This window comes from Ammospiza caudacuta, chromosome 15 (genome assembly GCF_027887145.1).
Source record: "Ammospiza caudacuta isolate bAmmCau1 chromosome 15, bAmmCau1.pri, whole genome shotgun sequence".
Lineage (NCBI taxonomy): Eukaryota > Metazoa > Chordata > Aves > Passeriformes > Passerellidae > Ammospiza > Ammospiza caudacuta.
In genome coordinates, this window is record NC_080607.1 from 13,294,726 (window position 1) to 13,312,008 (window position 17,283).

The 17,283-nt window shown below is 48.4% G+C and overlaps 1 protein-coding gene across 2 annotated transcripts; it reads left to right on the top strand.

Annotated features, from left to right (window-relative positions):
• Positions 1-529: 529 nt before the first annotated feature.
• On the top strand, positions 530-15,520 carry TCEA2 (transcription elongation factor A2). 2 transcript variants are annotated; one of them, XM_058814746.1, is made up of 10 exons: positions 530-707; positions 3,047-3,109; positions 3,726-3,831; positions 4,892-4,982; positions 9,943-10,076; positions 11,474-11,530; positions 12,205-12,359; positions 12,713-12,859; positions 14,690-14,761; positions 15,270-15,520. In XM_058814746.1, the coding sequence occupies exons 1-10, from the start codon at positions 639-641 to the stop codon at positions 15,276-15,278; spliced, it is 903 nt and encodes a 300-aa protein (XP_058670729.1). In that variant the 5' UTR covers positions 530-638; the 3' UTR covers positions 15,279-15,520. The 2 variants fall into 2 exon arrangements, with proteins under 2 accessions (XP_058670729.1, XP_058670728.1); XM_058814745.1 differs by lacking the exon at positions 15,270-15,520 and having other exon boundaries at positions 14,690-14,791.
• Positions 15,521-17,283: the final 1,763 nt, after the last annotated feature.

Genomic DNA, 17,283 nt, shown 5'->3' on the forward strand with positions numbered 1-17,283 from the left:
CTCTGGGCACCCTGTCCAGTCACCACCCTCACAGGGAAGAATTTATTTCCAATATCCCATCTGACCCTGCCCTCAGTCAGTATGAAGCCGTTCCCCCTTGCTCTGTTACTCCAGGCCCTTGTCCAAAGCCTCCCTCCATCTCTCTTGGAGCCCCTTTAGGCATGGGAAGGAGCTTTAAAGGTCTGCCCGGAGCCTTCTCTTCTCCAGGCTGAACCCCGCAGCTCTCAGCCTGTCTCCACTGCAGAGGTGCTCATTATCTCGGTGACCTCCTCCGGAGCTGCAGCAGCACTCTGGGACACGGCTGTGGGTGGGGACAGGGACCGGGGGTCCCTCAGCCCCGGCTCCGCTCCGAGCCCCCTGCGCGGGGCGAACCGCAGCCCCCACAGCGCCCCCGGCGGCCGGGCGGCACTGCACGGGACGGCCGCGGGGCACGCTGGGAGATGGAGTCCCACCCGTAGGCTGCGCTCCGGCAGGCAGCGGGTGGAGCTGGCGTCCCGAGGACTACAACTCCCGTCGTGTCCCGCGTGCGCCCGCCCTGACTGCGGCACCGGGGGCTGAGGTGGGCACCGGGCACCGACCGCAGTTCCCCCCGCCCGGACCCCCGTCCGGCCCCGGCACCGATCCCGGGGAGCGGCGAGATGGGCGGGGAGGACGAGATCGTGCGCATTGCCAGGCGCCTGGACAAGATGGTGGCCAAGAAGAACGCGGTGAGTGGCGGCGGCAGGGCCCCCGCAGCCCGGTTGGCGTGGGGAGCCGCCCCCTGCCCCGGGCTCTTGTCTGGCGGACGCGCCCCCTCCTTTCCGCAGGATCCCCTCCTCGCTGCCGCGCTGGTGGACCCCCGCCTCTCCCTCGGTGCCCGTTGTCAGGAGCCTTCCTCCCCCCAGACCCCATTTTGGGAGCCTTTCTTCCAGTGCCGCCCCGTTCATTACATCGTGCTGCAGCAGACGCTCCCCCCTTTAAAGTGGGGTACCCTCCCGCAGGCCCCGTCGCCCTCTCTTGTCCCCATCCTTTGCGGAGGTGTGGGATCCACCCACTGCCACTTATTGGGCGGGCAGCCCTATGTGCCCCCTTGGGTGCTGTGGCACTCTCCAGTCCCCATACCCCAGGCCTCCGGCATCCCCAGCCCGCATCTCAGCCCTCCGGGGCTCACCCTGTGCTGCCTGCCCGGTGTTCCTTCCTGGAGAGCATCCCCAGCCCTGCTCCCCTGTCCCGCTGGGAGCCCTTTGGAAGGGGAGTCCCCACCGGCTCGGGGTCCGGTTTGCCTCGGGGAAAGCCCCGGTGCTGATGGATTTGCTTCCTGCGTCTCCATCCCGCACCGGCACCACTGTCACTGTCACTGCCGTGGCCCCTGGAGTGTGCAGGGCTGGCCAAGCTGCTGTCTGCACTTGGGGACTCTGGCAGGGTGTGCTGTGACCCGTGTGACAGCCTGGGGGGACAGGAGCCGGTGCTTTCCAGCTTAATGGGATATATCAGGGCTTGTAGGAACAGTGTCATGCGGGTGCTAAGGCAGAAAGCTGACAAGGGTTTGTGACGGAGGTAGGCTGTACATCTGTGTTTGGGGTGGGGGACAGGGATTTTAGGGCTGGGAGTGGGAGATGATGGCTGAGGAGTGGGAGGGATTAGAGGAGTGTGGTACTCGTGTGGTGGGATGCTGGGTGCTGTTATCACATGAACTTTTGGATGTTGGACTGACCTTGCCAGCTGTGGGTAGGGCAAGTGCTGTCACTTGTGTCACTGTTGGAACAGCTCAGGGAAGTGTGTTTGGGCTAAAGCACAGCCTGTGATGTCTGTTCTTGCTGGTGGCAAGTTTTCAGCATCAGTGTTGAAATAGGAAAGGAACAACTTAGCAGAATTTGCTTCCAGCTTCATTGGGAAAGAGGCAGCTTCTACAGGAGGAGTATGCAACATTTCCTCTTGGCTGGCATTTGAGACAGTGATGAATTGCAGCATGTTGTGTGTTGGCTAATCTTAGAACTCTTCCTGCAGGACAGTTTGCTGGAGTACCTGCTTGTTGCTCTGTTTTTTTCGTGGATCCTCATCAGCTGCCATTGTGGCAAATGGCTCCATTTGGAGTCAGACTGGGTCACTTTGGGTGTTCAGGGCTGGAGGAACAGGAAGGTGTGGAACTGCCTGGGGGGCAAGTCAGTCGTTCTGGGTACAATAAATTGTATGCACACTGAAAGCTTTGACTCTGCTTTGATTTGAGCATCTGATCTGTAGGGTGGATTGCAGCTGGATTGCTTCCTGGCATGAGTTGGAAGCAGCCCTTCTGCATAGAGAGGATGGGATGTGAGGACAGGGCTGGCTACAGTGGTGGCTGTGCAGGCCTTGTGCTGCAACTGGGCTTGGAGTGGTTGGTGTTGTAAATGAGCTGCTAAATGTGAACACTGGAAGCCTTGTTTGAGGGAAGGGGGTTGGGAAGAAAGAGCCAGCTGAATGGAGACAGGCCTAGGCCAGGCTGGGATGTGCTAGAGTGATTTCCAGTTCTCTGAGTGACTGCCAGTTTTAGGTATCTACAGATTCCTCATCAGATTTTTCCTGGTCCTGGGTTCTGGGATGTAGAGATGATGTAAGGAGACTTCACAGAACAAGTTTCAAATGACCAACTCTTCAGCATCACAGCTTGCTGGCTTTGCTCCTGGTCTCTCTTTTGTCCTGAGCAGAGTGGGGTATTAATATGAAAACCAGGAAACAGCTACATGGAGTCACTGACAGTTGTAATTCAGAGTGTGTTTTTCAGGTGTTAAAAATGTTCAGCGTGCCAGGTAAGAATAATAAACTAGCGCTGCACTTGCACCATACACAAGCAAGGACCTGTAGCACTCCGCTGATCTTCTGTTTTGCCCATTCCAATGCTTCAGGTGCCTTCAGGTTGCAAGATCTACTGTTTGTGTGGAACAGCACCCAGCAGTGTATTTGCTGATGTTTCAGGGAATGCTTGTTGGTGTTCTTCCCTTTGAATTCAACTTTCTGTGTGTATTCCCAGACTGTTGTATTTCTTTAATAAAAGCTGAGGCACTCATTCTCTTTCTCTTTTCCTCTCCAGGAAGGTGCAATGGATTTACTGAAAGAACTGAAAAGTATGCCTATGACTTTGGATTTACTGCAGGTGAGTCGCACAGTTATGGTAAAAAGCTTGAGTTTACATCTGGATGAGTTCAAAATGTTGTCTAAATAAACTTAATAGATTTCCTCACACTTCTCGTTTCATCCAAAGAATGAAAATAAACATTAAATCCAACAAAATACTGCAGAAGTTGGGTTTTGAATTGGCAGTAAAAGAGCTCTGGGTCACCATGTGTGTAACTGCTCAAATCTTGTTTGTAGGCTGCAAAAAGAGGAATGACTGGGTTAAAGTAGCAAACACAGAGGGCAGTCGTGGGAGAAGTTCTTTGTAATGTTGATATTTAGGACATTGGGGAGGAGTGAGCAGAATTGCAGTTTGGAGTTTGTGATGCATCTTGGAGTTTTTCACTCTAAGCTTGAAAGTCACTCACAAGTGTGCAGGGAAGGGATTTGTGGGGATTGGATGTGTTTTCTCTTCAGCTGTGCAAGCTGGAGGGTGCACCTTGCTCTTCCAGAATTGTAAGGGTCACAGAATCATTCTGCAAGCCTTTGGATACTCCTGTTTTGGTTATGGCTTTGACTTTGTTGTGGTTATTTGAGATTTCAGTTAATAATATTGAGTGTGTTCTGGAGTGGTTCACCGGGGTGTTCCCTTGCAGTCCACCCGCATTGGGATGTCGGTGAACGCACTGAGGAAGCAGAGCACAGATGAAGAAGTGATATCACTTGCCAAATCCCTCATCAAATCTTGGAAGAAACTTCTAGGTAAGGAAATCAGCATGTTCCTGTCAGATTCAGCTTGTGAACAAGCTGCCTTCAGTGGGAGGCTGAGTTTTTTGGGAGAGCTTATCTCTTGATCTGAATAAACATTCTAGCAAATCAGCCTTTACAGTTCCACCCTCTCTGTCTTTCGAGTTTTGTGTCCTATCATGCATCCCTCTAGATTTAGCTCCTGTTTAGCCAGCTCATCATTGGAAGAGCACTGAAAGCTTCAGGACTATTAACTTATACCTCATCACATAATAATTAGCAATGTTATTTGTGCTCTGAACCCTCTGCTCCCACTTGGTGCTCTGCATGGTATTAGCACTATGTGTGCTGTCAGCAGCTCAGGAAGGGAAGTGCTGGAATGGATTTGGGGTGGTGTGTTGGAAAAGGATCTGAGTTCACCATCTTGAAGATAAACTCACATGCACCATTTCCAGCTGGGGAGGCTTTCCCTGTTATGGGCTCTCATTTCTTGCCAGGCTGGATGAGTGTTAAAAGGGCTCTTTTCCTGTCCTGGATTGTTACCTCCTTGTTAGATTGGGTGTGTATTGGCTAGACTCAGACAAATCACCTCTGGGTCAAACTTGTTCTACAGTGTCAAGAAGGTCCTTTCCAGGGTTGTGCTGTTGGCTTTCAGCAGCACTTGGGAATCAGAAGAAGTTCCACAAGGACCAGCCTATACTGGCCTTTCAGCTGGTGTTGGCTGGAAATTCTGCTTTTAGTTGTGCTTGAGAGAACTTGATCTAATCCCTGATCAGCAGCTTCTGAAAGAAACTTTTGTGAGGAGACTTGTCTTGTGAGGAAGCTTATCTCCCAGGCAGGGAAGCTGATTGCTCTCCAGTTTGGTGAGGAAAGCTTTTGTTTGAATTAGTTTCTACTTGGAGGCAAGGAGAAGGTCTGTTGGGAAGCAGGAAGGCCATAAAGGCATTTTTCTCCTGATTCTTTTTGGGAGAATAGTAACTTCAGGCCAACAGTGGGTAGTGTGAAAACACTGAGGAGTATAGACAGGGCTGCAGCATAAAGACCAGTTCTGAACTTATTCCTTTTTTGAACATAGATGCTTCTGAGGAAAAAAATGAGGACAAAAAGAAAAGCCTGTCTTTGCCAACATCTTCCTCCAGGGAGACTGGTAACTCAAGAGACCAAAGGTAATACTTCCCTTTTACCAAAGATGTCACTGTTAGAGAATAAGTTTTCTTAAGGCATCTTACTTTAATTTTTATTTTTAAGTGTCTGAGTCAGGAATTTTGTGTAGTCAAATTTCTGGTCAGAGATGCTGGAAGTGCTTCTTGATCTGTGTGGTGTTAATAATTAACTATAATGCAGAAATGCACATCTAAAAATACAGTGGCTTTAGTGAGTTTTTAAATTTTATTCATATTTTATTTAAAGTTTTTTACTCTTGGTTATATGTTGCTTTTTCTAGTAGTAGAACATTCCCCTATTCTTTTAAAGTTGCATTTTTATGCATTTTTGTTTATTTCTAACTTTAAACTCCTTAGAATGAAGATTATTTTTTGCCTTTGCAGTGGATGGGATTGATTGGTACATTACTAAAGTAAAACTTCCATTTCTTTGTCCTTGACAAATCCCAGCAGAAGGGCCCTTTTCCCTGGGCTGATGTCCCCCAGCTGGCAGGTCAGCTGCGTGCTTGCTCCTTGCCATGCCTTGGATGCTACATTCTGTTTCCACTGCCTGTGACTGCAGTTGTTGAGTGCAGACAGTGATCAAAGGGGAGGGGAAAAATGGGATTTAAAGCTTTCTTCTAGAAATTTCTCCCAGCCTCAGATCCCAGAAGGGTGTGTGCTTCCTAGATTTGGCTCTTAAGTGATTTAGCCAATTTCCCAAGTTTGACAGAAGATTTAGAGTATTCAGGCTGTGGTCCTGCTGGCTTGCAGGATTTTCCATGTTTGCAGCCTTTGTTTGTCACTTTCTTGTCACTTCTTTGGTTTTGCTCAGCTCTCTCAAGGCTTGGCACTTCAGGGTGAGCCTTTGCAGCTCGATCCAGAGCTGCTGATGGAGAGAAGGCTGCTGATGCTCCATGACTTTAAATGATTGGTATCTTTGGTTATTTCCTTCCATAAAATGGCAAAAAGGATTTGCTAAGTGCAATGAAAGGACTTGGAAAACTTCACAGCCAGGATGGAGTTCAGTGATGCAGTGCAGAGTGGGAGCCAGATCTGTGTGTATCTGTGTGGGATTTCACTCAGAAGAGGATCTTGGCTGTAGACACAGGGGCAAAACCTCTCCTTGCTGCCTCCCTTCTTTGTCCCTTATCATGGGTTATGTGGGGTGGAGCTGTCTGTCTTGTGCTGGTGATGTTCCCTTGTGCGGCAGATACTGCAGTTTGATGGGGTTTTTTAATCCTTGGTGCTTTTTACATGTATTCAACCTCCATCTTCTGACTAGCAAAGCATCCCCTTGGCTGTGAAGGATGAGCAGAAGCCAATGGATTAGTGTAGCCTAGACCAGGAGCAAGGGCCAGCTCCTGGTGTTAGTCTGTTGAGCCAGGCTCTCTTCCAGAGATAGGAATGTTTTTTCTCCAGTCCTGCAAAATAAACTACTAATCTGCCTTAAAAAAAATTATAACGTATTGGCAGAGGAGAGTTTCTGTTCTTTGAAGCAGAGATTGCAGTGGAGTCAGACTGGTTGCTCAGTGTGTGATAGCTGGTTCAGATGAGGCTGCTGTCAAGACACCAAAGAAATCAGTTTGTATTCAGATATTTCAGCCTCTTAGTCTGTTAGATTTTGGCTATGCCTTCCATTTTGGTCAGGGAAAAATATTTGACTAACTCTTAGCCTGAAACTCATGTTGCTTTCTGGAGCACAGATGTAGAAATCCCTGTGTAGTGACTGGAGCTATCACTGCAAGACCTGAAGGCTCTGAGCCAGCCAGTGTGGAGCTGGCACCTGTGAATTTAGATGCTGCATTACTCTAATCCAAAGCATATTCTGTTGTGCTGCAGAGTTTCAGACCCATAGTGTAGTGCATTTTAATGGGCTGTGTCTAATGTTTCTGTCTCTGGCAGCATGAGGTTTTCCTTTTCCAGGATTCTCTAAACTGCCTTTATTAGGAGGTTTTGGATCTGTGGCCTGAACTTAGCTCTTCTGTGGCATTTTCTTCCAGTGCAGCCCTGAGATCTGTTTGCAATCCCTGGCTGCTGCTTTGCCACCATTTTGTTCCAGCACAGCCTTGTTTTATGTATAAACTTTTGCTGCCTGGATAGATTTACAAGCTCTTTCTTATGTTTAACAGGAACAGTGTGAACCACAAGGATTTCCTGAAATAAGTCTTCTAGGTGTGTTTGAACTCTATTTCCCAACAATTCTATTTATAAACTAACCTCTAAACCTTAATAAATAATTTTCTGTCCTTGGAATGGCTGAGAAGTCTGTTTCATCTAATTCTTGAGGAATCAGCTCTCATCTCAGTGCATGGTTGGTGTGTGTGTGCAGGTAAATGTATCTTTCCTCATCAGCTAACAGAGGTGGGATTACCATGCATCTTGTTGAGCTTTTTTCCATCCCCAAGGAATAAATATCTAAATATTCAATTGCAGTGAAAACCTCCCTGAAAATCAAGTATTACTTCTGCAAATACAGGTTTGAAGGCCTGTGTTTGAGGACTCATTGTAGTGAAGGTTGATGTTCTGAGTTCACACTGAGGTCACTGAGTTCACACACAGCATTTTGCTCTGGGAAACCTTTGTTTGTTGATTGAAAAATGATACAAAATTTAAATCTGGAAGAGCTCTCAGGAAACTTCTCCTGCAGCCCTTTCTCAGCACATCACAACCTCTGCCCAAGCTGTCCCTCACAGGCTTTGTTCAAGCTCTTTGACAGCCCTAGAAAACCTTAGGGTAAGACATTGTCACAGCTGCTCTTGGCAGTATTTCCAATTCATAACTCACCTTTACAGTTTAAAACTTGTAAGTTTAAAACTTGCTCTCAATCAAAACCTGTCTTACAAAACTCATTTCTACACACACCCTTCTGTGGATTTTTTCCTACCATCCTCCTTTGTAAGGAATTTCAGGACTTGTCTCCTTTAAGTTTCTCTTGCCACAAACCACCCATATTCCTTCAGTCCTTCCTCTTACTCTAAGTATGCTTTGCCTTTGTCCTTTGGGAAGTCTAATTTTTCCAAACTGTTTTATGTAACATGAGAAGCTGTGATTTTTTAGATGGGTTATTCCTGAATTATGGGTTATTCCTTAGTGTATGCTCTGGTATATACACCCCCTTGAGTGGTGCCTGTGATTTGTGTGTAGCTTCTTAAGCACAAAAGTACCTCATGAGAGTTTCTACATTCCAGATGGGAGAAAATCATCATCTAATGGATTATTTACAGGCTAAGTTGTTTCTTCTTTTTGTAACACGTGCAGTGTAAATCCTATTGAATATTTTGAGCTGCTTGGACACAAATCTGTTCTTTAATAAAATCCTGCAGTGCTGACCAGTAAAACCAGCTGGTAAAAAGGGGTTTTATTCAGCTACTGGTCAGTAAAACACAGAGAGCTGACAGTACAATCTCCCTCACAGAGTGCATCATCTCATTCATATAAGCAAGAAATCAAAGTTCTGTTTTGTTTTGATGTGAACCATTTGCTGAAGGTTCACTGATGGATGCTTCTGAAAAGGGCTTGGTGAGGTTCTGAACTGAGAAAATCTGGTAGCCCCAGTGATGATCTGTGGGATTTGAGCCAGACTGGATATGACCTTAGTCACAGGATAAGTCCCAAAGTCGTCTGGCTCAGTTTGTGTGGCAGCAGATTCGGAAGGTTTCCAGCTTAGTGCTGTTTTTTTGTGGGCTGACTAATCCCTTCCAGGACAGTGTATTGGAAGTGCTTGTTCATAACAAATTTATTTTTGATGGCAAAGAACTGGCAGTAGTGACCCAGCTGAACAAAATTTGTCAAGCCACTTGGATCTTCAAGAAGATGTTGCTAGCATGCCATGGGTGGAGTATTGAGGTTTCTTTTTTTCCCTTTCCCTCTCTTTGTGCAATAATGGTACCAGGCATTTTACAGCCAAATCACCAAAGCCAGAGCAATCTCTGCTGAAAAAAAAATTGCTGTTCTGCTGCCTAGATTTAGGGAGGAGAACAAAGCTCTAGAAAATCATCTGTGATTCATACTAACCCAGATCTTTTACCAGCAGTATTTGCAGGGCTGACTAACACCATGTGCAGATGTTAGGCTTTCTGTGTGCACAGCCAGCTGAGCTGCTCATTGAGGTTCCTTCTCTGCATGCAGACCCTGCAGCAGTGACTCAGCGTGCCCACATCATGTGCTGATTGTGCAGGCAGGTCTCCATCCTGCTCCCCTGGCAGGTGACCTGACTGAGTCAGCCACAGCAGACAGGTGTTTGCATTCCCTTGCCTGTGCCCATGACTGCCTGCAGGTAGAAATGGAGTTATTTTTGAGAGCAAAGCAGTATTTCTTAGTCCTGTGCTAGCCTGGCCCCTGTATGAGCTGTGTGTGTGGTTGTGTAGGGGTGCTCTTCTGTGAGATGAGTAATCAGTCTTGCTCAGATTACAGGAAAAAGGAAGAACCTTTTATGTGCTACACTTTGTTGTTGTTTTTTAAATATCAAAGCTGAAGGAACCTTTTTTTTTTGTTGTTGCTTTTCTTAGCACACCTCCTTCTTCTGGAGCTTTCTGCTTGCTTTCTGCTGAGAGCAGTGATAGGCCTGGTGTCCTGCAAAGTTAAAGAGGAAAGAAGTACCATGAATCTGCTCTGCAGTGCCAAACTGAGAGTGCTGATGGTCTCAGATGTCCTGAGTGTATTTGGGTTACTGGTGGTCAACAGTGATGTTTTCACTTGATGCCCAGTGGTGCAGCAGCTGATGTGTGTTGAATAACACAAGATTGTTCATGGATTAAACCTCTGCTGGCAGCCAGCAGTGTCCACAGGAGAGCTGTGTCTGGGCTGAGGGCGTTGGCTGCTGTGCTGTGCTCTGTGCTGGTTTGGGACAATGACTTTGCACTGTGTTCTGACTGGTTCTGTATTGTGATTAACAGGATGCTTGGCCATATACCTGCTGCTTCCTTCTCTGCTCTCAGTGGCCCAAACTGAGACATTCTGACAGGTGAAGTTTTTCTTTTAGCTCCACCAAAAGGCAGGAGCCTCCAAAGACTCCGACCACCCCCAAAATCACCACCTTCCCTCCGGCCCCCGTCACGTGCGACGCTGTGCGCAACAAATGCAGGGAGATGCTGACAGCAGCTCTGCAGGCTGATGGTGAGTGCTGGGGGAAGCTCTGCATTGCCTCAAGTGCTTCACAGCTCCTGGACCATTCTCACAGAGACTCTCAGTGCCAGCTCAGCTTAGACATATTGTTCTAGAGCAGCCTTGTCAGAGGATTATTGCCAGCACCTCAGTCTAGCCACCCCTTTGATGAACTGGCTGCTGTTGCAGCTTTTTCAGACTCTTACACAGGGACCAGGCTTGAGCTGGAGGCATGACAACGTGCAAAGCAATGGCTGTTAAGAACACAGGGTTTGTCACACAGGGTTGCAACATGGGGCGGTCTGTGAGTTTAATCAGGGTGTGCAGGGATTTGCTTCACTTTCTAGATCTTTTCTGATTAAGTGTTAAGTGAAGCTGTCTTCCCTATCACCCTTGGGACACAAAGTGAAGCTGTAACTCAGTACATGGACTTTGTAGGGATGGTGCTTATGCCAGTCAGCATCTGCTGTAAGACTCTGCTGCCTTTGCAGACAGGAGCCCCTTAAATATTGTGGTCCTCTGGATCTGAGGTGGAACAGATCTCTCTTGCATTCAGACTGTGCCATCTCAAGTGAGAGGCAGGTACTCAGCATGTCTGGAAATTTGAGCATCTGGTTGTGTCCACATTGCAGATCACTTAAAAAAATTGGGGTCTAAGCACTGCAGAGTCTTATTAATTTGGAGCCAAGGAATGTAGATGACAGATGGAGAAGTTCATGAGGTCTTTATTTCTAGCCTTCCAATGCATGTCTTTGTATGCTGCATTAAATGCTTTGCACAGCTCTTAGAAAAACCCTTTCCATATGAAATCTGGGAAAGAGTTCCCTTGAGCCTTTCCCTAAGCTCAGCTGTGCCCTACCTTCCTTCCTTTATGGTATTTATCATACTGGCTGTCCTAATCCATGGCAGTTATGCACTCTGTATGATGCTGCTTAACTGGTGTGTGGGGGAAAAGGGGAGGAGTAGACAGTCCTGAGATGAGATGAGAAAGGAAGGCTTGATCCCAATGCTGCACACCTCCAGGCCTCCCAGATGGCTGGTCTGAGTAGAGTTACTTACTGAGGTGAATAGCTGATGAGACTCAATTCCTGCCTATATACATTTGATTTCAATTGTATGAAAAATATATTGGAAAACTAATAAGTTCTTAGGCTGTTGTTAGCTTTGTCTCTTGCAGTCCATATCCTAGAGAGGGACAGGGCACAGACTGGCTAGATTAATCCATTTTCATCACTGCCCTTTTCCAAAGGGTCAGAGAGTAGCAAGAGCAAAGGGCAAGATGCCATTTGATGGGAAGAGCATGTGAATCAAACCAGCAAGCTGTCCAGATGTGTAGCTCAGAAATAGTGAGCCTGGGGAGCCCTGGTGTGGTTGGAAGGCTCTGAGCTCCTGTTTGTGCTGTCTTACAGACGACTACATCGCCATCGGTGCCGACTGCGAGCACATAGCAGCCCAGATTGAAGAGTATATCCTTGCTGTACTGTGCTTCCTGCATGCCTCCAGCAAGAAATCCATGTGCTCAAAGGAAAAATGGGACTCTCTGTGCATAAATGTTCTGCTGCAGCTTGTCAGGGGTCTGGGTCTACTAAGGAACTACCAGTGTGGAGTTGGAGCTCAGAGACTGTAATCCCTTGTTTGTCCTTCCCATCAGGGTGTTGTTTCCTGCTTTTGATTCTGCTTCCAAATACATGCAACTTCCCTGGGCTCCCTGTTGAGGAGAGTGTGCTGATCTAGACAAAAGCAATGGAAAGGATGGAGCAGTGAGGTTCAAGTTGCATGGTGGTGTGAGATAAGCCTTATGTGAGGAGTTTGCTTGATTTAGGAACTGTGGGGTTGGAGGTGCAGCTGGGCTCTCTCAGTGGAGGGGTTTGTGGCTGCCTTGCTGAGAGAAAGGGAAGGTTGTAGAACCTGAGCATAGCTGAATATTTCCAGCACAGTGAAAAAGCCCAAGCTGGAAGCCCCTGGAGTTTGGGATTGTATAAACCTGCTCTCAAATCCAGCACTGACCTCCCAGAGCAGATGCTGCTGTTGTGTCCCAGCACCTCCATCCTGTCAGTGGGTGACAGTCCCTGCTCTTCGTGGGTGGCTGGGAAGTGCTTGATGCCTCTGGGTTGGTTGCAGGCTCCTTGACTGCCCTCACGCATCTACCAGGATGTCAAGAACACTGACATGAAATACAAAAACCGTGTGAGGAGCCGCATCTCCAACCTGAAGGACTCCAAAAATCCTGAGCTGAAAAAGAACGTGCTGTGTGGGGCCATCACCCCTGAGCAGATCGCTGTGATGACCTCGGAGGTGAGGGAGCCTGGGGACCAGGGTTTGCTTCTCACAGGGGATGTGCTGAGGCTTAGCTGGGCTGCTTCAGGGTTGCAGTTTTCTCAGTAGCTGCTGTCAGAATGCATGGAGTGAGCTTGCAGTGGGGTTTGCAGTGTGGAGAGTGGTTTGTTGGGTCTTCACATCATCCCAGGGCCCTGGGTATGAACCAGAAACCAGAATTGGAACAGGCTTTCTGTGTTAGTGCCCATCTGTCAGTCTGCCTTGTCCTGTTGGCTGTTTCCATGGTAGTGGGTGTGGTGGTAAAACTGGGCAGATGTGATTTTATTGCCTTTTTTTTTTTCTTTTTTCTTTCTTTTTTTTCCTTCTGAAAGGAAATGGCCAGTAATGAGCTGAAAGAGATCAGGAAAGCCATGACAAAAGAAGCAATCCGGGAGCATCAGATGGCCAAGACAGGAGGGACACAGACTGACCTCTTCACCTGTGGGAAATGCAAGAAGAAGAACTGCACCTACACCCAGGTTGGTTTTCCTGCTCCTGTCTTGGCCTCTGCACAGGCCATGATCCGTCATGGTCACGAGCTTGCACTGCTCTGTGACAGGCCCTGCAGCACAACACAAATTTTGCTACTGGTAGAGAGAAAACACTCATGGCTGTCTAAAATGTACTTCTGCACATGTTTCTGTGAGCTTGTGTAAATTTTGGCTCACTTGAACAAGAGCAGGAGTTGTGCAGCACTGAGGAAGCTTTCAAAAGTTCAGCAGTGCTCTACACTGAAAGCAGGTGCTGGGAATGCTGGGATTCAGACAAGAAAGGAGTGGGTAGTGTAGAGGAGAGGCTGCAGAAACTGACTCAGACATGTTGATAGTATTAAAAGTACAAATTAAGAATATAGATTACCTGCAGCTGGATGAGTCCCAACTTATTTAAAATCAAATAGCATTAAATTTATGAAACAAAAGGAATAAATGAAGCTGTGATGTGAGCAGACAGAGGCTTTTTCTTCCCCGTGGCCAGCTGTTGGAAGCCTTGTGCATTACCAGTGCTTTTTAGCTCCCATGTTTGTGCCAGGCATCTGGAGATAAATGTGCCTTTGCTGTGAGTCAGTGGTTTAGAATGTGCAGATACCCAAAAATGCACCAGATTGCTGCTGAGTGACTGCGCACAAACTGCGTGTGCAAGTGCCGGCTGAGACTCCTGCATCTGCTTGGACTTGACATACAAACACATGGAAAGAGAAGGAGATCCAGGAGTCTGACCAGGGAGTTTCCTTTGGCTCAGCAGCAGTCTTACATCCCACAGGCTGGCTCAGGCGAGGGGCCTCGCTCTGCCAGTGCTCCCAGTAAGCATTCCTGGGCTGTCCCAGCACACTCCCAGCACTGGCTCCACCTGGAGTGGACTGGAGTTTGAGTGCCTGGAATTTGAACAGGAGACAGCAGTGTCCCCTAAATAGCAATATCAGGAGGCTTTCTGTACTTTGTTTCCTAGTGAAATCATTAGTGGGTGATGGGATGTAAGTCTCAAGTACATGCACTGGCATTTATGAACATGTTGGAAGCAGACAGTAAAGGGGGAGAATTACAGAATTCAGCTATCCAGCATTCTTGTAAAAATGGTTAATTTGCATCATGCAAATACTGTGACTCTTGCACATGGGGTAATTACACACATAGATCACCATAATCACCCCTCAGCACAGTTCTGCCTGACTGGTGTGGCAGTACCAGTGTTTTCAGTCTAGATCTGCCTTGTGGTATTCAAATGCCACGAAAATCTGGTTTTTACTAAAGTATGTGTTTCTGGCAAGAGCCAGTCAGAGGCAGCAATCACATCTGGGTTAAATATCAGAGTTCCTTAATGGCTCAAACACAAACCAGACTGGAACTGTGCAGAACCTGGTAACCCGGAGTGTGTTCCTGTGAGGCCACGACGTTGGACTGCTCTGTAAATGGAAATGACTGGAGTGCTTTTTTAATGCTTTTGTGCTTGGGACTGAGGGGTTTGTCATGGCAGTGCTGGCAACATCCCTTCCTGGGGGACAGTTTGGGGAGGGGAGGGATTGGCTGTGCATGTCCACTTCCAGAGTCACCTGCAAGAAATGGACAGCAGATTGGGTAAAGAGGGAAATACACTGTCCCAAAACTTGTCACTGAGGTAATGTCAGGATGAAGGTGGTCATGATGTGTGTATGTGTGTAACACAATCACCAGACTGATTTTACTGGAAAGCTCCTTTTGCCATCCCAAACCTTGGTCTCTCATTGATTTTGTGAGCTGAGCACCAACCCCTGGAGGCCAGAGGGACAGGGCCATGTGTGATGCTCAGCTCTCACCTCCCTTCTGTCCCCGCAGGTGCAGACCCGCAGCTCCGATGAGCCCATGACCACCTTCGTCGTGTGCAATGAGTGTGGGAATCGCTGGAAGGTAGCACACCAGGGCTATTACTGGCACTGAGGGGTGGTGGGGGCTGTTCCCAGCATGCTGCAGGCACTTGCCTGCTGCTCAGAGGTGTTTGCCAAACCCTCTAGAGAGTGATCTTCCCTCTCAGCACAGAGGCAAGAACTCCTGGGTTCATCCCTGCAGACCAGCTGGGGTCAAGTCTCATTTCCACATTCCCTGCTCTCTTCTCATGTCCCTTCTTCCATAACCAGCTTCACAGTGCTTTCCATGCTGCCTCTGAGAGTAGTAGTGATGATGTTCAGGATTTCAGAATGGCTCTTTCATGCTGTGCACAGAGCTCAGGGGTGAGCAGAAATGATGCCACTACAAAGTGCCAAAGAGCCACAGCGAGAGATTCACATGGGAGCTCCCTTTGCCCCCTGCTTCTGAGAACCCCCAAACCCTTGCCAGCTTCTGAAACAAGCCCACACCTGGATCCTTACCTTCTTAGCAGTGAGGTTTCTAACGGGGTTTGAACTCCCTTCTCTTGCAGTTCTGCTGACACGTGCCAAGGCCCAGAGCGGCAGCCAAACGCAGACCCGAGCGCAGCCTCCGCACGCCGGCTCCCATGGCAGTTGTGTTTTGTGTCCCAGTGAGTTTGCATTGTCACACGCTGAGAGCAGCAGCAGGGAGGCCTGGGCCTCGCAGAGAGCCACAGCCATGGGCTGACAGGTTGGCAGGAGAGCTCACTAAACACACCCAGTCATTACTTTCTCATCTAAGCGAGTACGGTCACTTTCTCTTCAAAACTAATATTAAACATTTTTGTCAGTTTCTGACTTTTATTTCAACTGTGTGTGAAGCACTTTGTTTTTCCAGCATGGGAACTTGACAGGCGGTCCATGTCCAGGTGGATGAGGACTGAATAATGCCTGGAGCAGCAGAAAGTGAGATGTGACTTGCAGGCACACCCTTGGTGTGTGAAGGCTTGTTTCTGTCACCTCATGGAATCTCAATCACTGGGCCACGGCCTGGGGAAGCTGGGTGGGCAGTACTATTGACAGGGAACAGCTTTTGGGGCAGAGATCAGATGTTGCTTTCCATCTTGGCAGCATTCACTGGATTTTGCACTGATTCCTTTTCATCTTGAGCCTTTAAATGCCAACAGCATCGGCTGCTGCAAAGATCAGAATGTACTGCCCAGGTTGTAACAGACTGAGAGTAGGGTGACACCAGCCACAGTAAATCCCACCCCAAACTGTTCAAAGTGAGTGCCAGGCACTTTCCTGTTTGTGCTCTGCTTGTAGCTTGACAGCTGAGAAACAGCCTGGAGTTTCAGAGGGGCTTGCTGGAGAGGCTCAGGAGGAGGGAAAATGCTGCAAATACAGGAATTTTTCCAGAGGCTTGGATCTGGACAAGGTAAGGGCTAGAGGGATGGGTGGGAGCTGTTGGCACTCAGCTGTGGAAGTGGAGGAGGTTTGAAGTGAGCTCAGAGCTGGTGCTTGGAAGGGGTCAGATAAGGAAAGGATCCTGTAGCTAAGCCAGCCCCAGGTGCCACATCTGCAGATGTGACCCTGTGAAGGAGAGATACAGAATGAGGCTCCTTCTGGGAGCTAACTAAAACCTGGTGGGGAAATTCCATCTGACCTCACAACAGCTTTCAGCCAAACTTAAAATCCCTCCTCTTTCCTTTTCATAGCCTTTAGCTGGGGTGATGCAGCACTTGGGGGACCCCAGCAAGCTCTGTGGGTCTGAGGCTGCCAAGGAGCAGTGCTGCGCTCTCCAGCTCTTGTGCTGACGGGCAGGGCAGGAGCAGTCACATCTCATGGCATTGCTTCCCTCTTCCAGAGTGAAAAACAAGTATTTCCACTGGCTTCCCAGCATGCCAGACAGCAGACATTGAGCAGAGACCTCGGAGATGTTTGGAGAGGAGTAAGCAGCCACATGAAAGCAGCGGAAAACGTGCTCCCAGCCCCTTGGAGGGCTGTGCTGCTCCGGAGGCAGGGATCCCACCAGCATCCTTCGCTCAGGGCTTTCACTTTACAGGGTGCAGCCAAGTCTCCCAAGAAGGAAAATATTCAAAGACGCTGACAACTCCTTTAAGCCTCACGAGTCTTGTGGTGAATGGGATTATTCAAGCCAGGCTTGGGAGGGAGCAGTGTCCTCGCAGTGCTGCTGAAAAAGCTTCAGGATCTAAAACCCACGCTGACCAGAGCACTGGCTCGTGTGCTGGGAAAGGGAGCCAGCTCTTCACCAGTGCCTCTTGCCTTTCTTCTTGTGTTCCTGTGAGGAGCAGAGCTGAGCTTGTGTACAGCCTTCTGACAATCCTGAATTAGGTACCAAGAGTCCCAAGCAGGAGTTTGGGAAAACTACCATGTCATTTTACCGCTCCATTTTCCAGGAGAGCCAGGGAGGGGAAGCACACTGGATAAAAAGGTGCTTCAGAAGTAAAGATTTGCTTGTAAGGTGTTTAAAAGGGAGTGGGAGCAAGAGAAAAACGAGATTATCTCATGGCAGTGGGGTCTTCCCTGTGCTGAGACCTCTGTGGTGTGTGGAGGGATTCTGAC

Bases quoted from the DNA above. Each gene is read 5' to 3' on its own strand.
- TCEA2 (XM_058814745.1), top strand. From the start codon at position 639: ATGGGCGGGGAGGACGAGATCGTGCGCATTGCCAGGCGCCTGGACAAG. The intron at 10,077-11,473 runs GTGAGTGCTGGG...GCTGTCTTACAG, and splicing joins AGCAGCTCTGCAGGCTGATG to ACGACTACATCGCCATCGGT. The intron at 12,860-14,689 runs GTTGGTTTTCCT...CTGTCCCCGCAG, and splicing joins AGAACTGCACCTACACCCAG to GTGCAGACCCGCAGCTCCGA.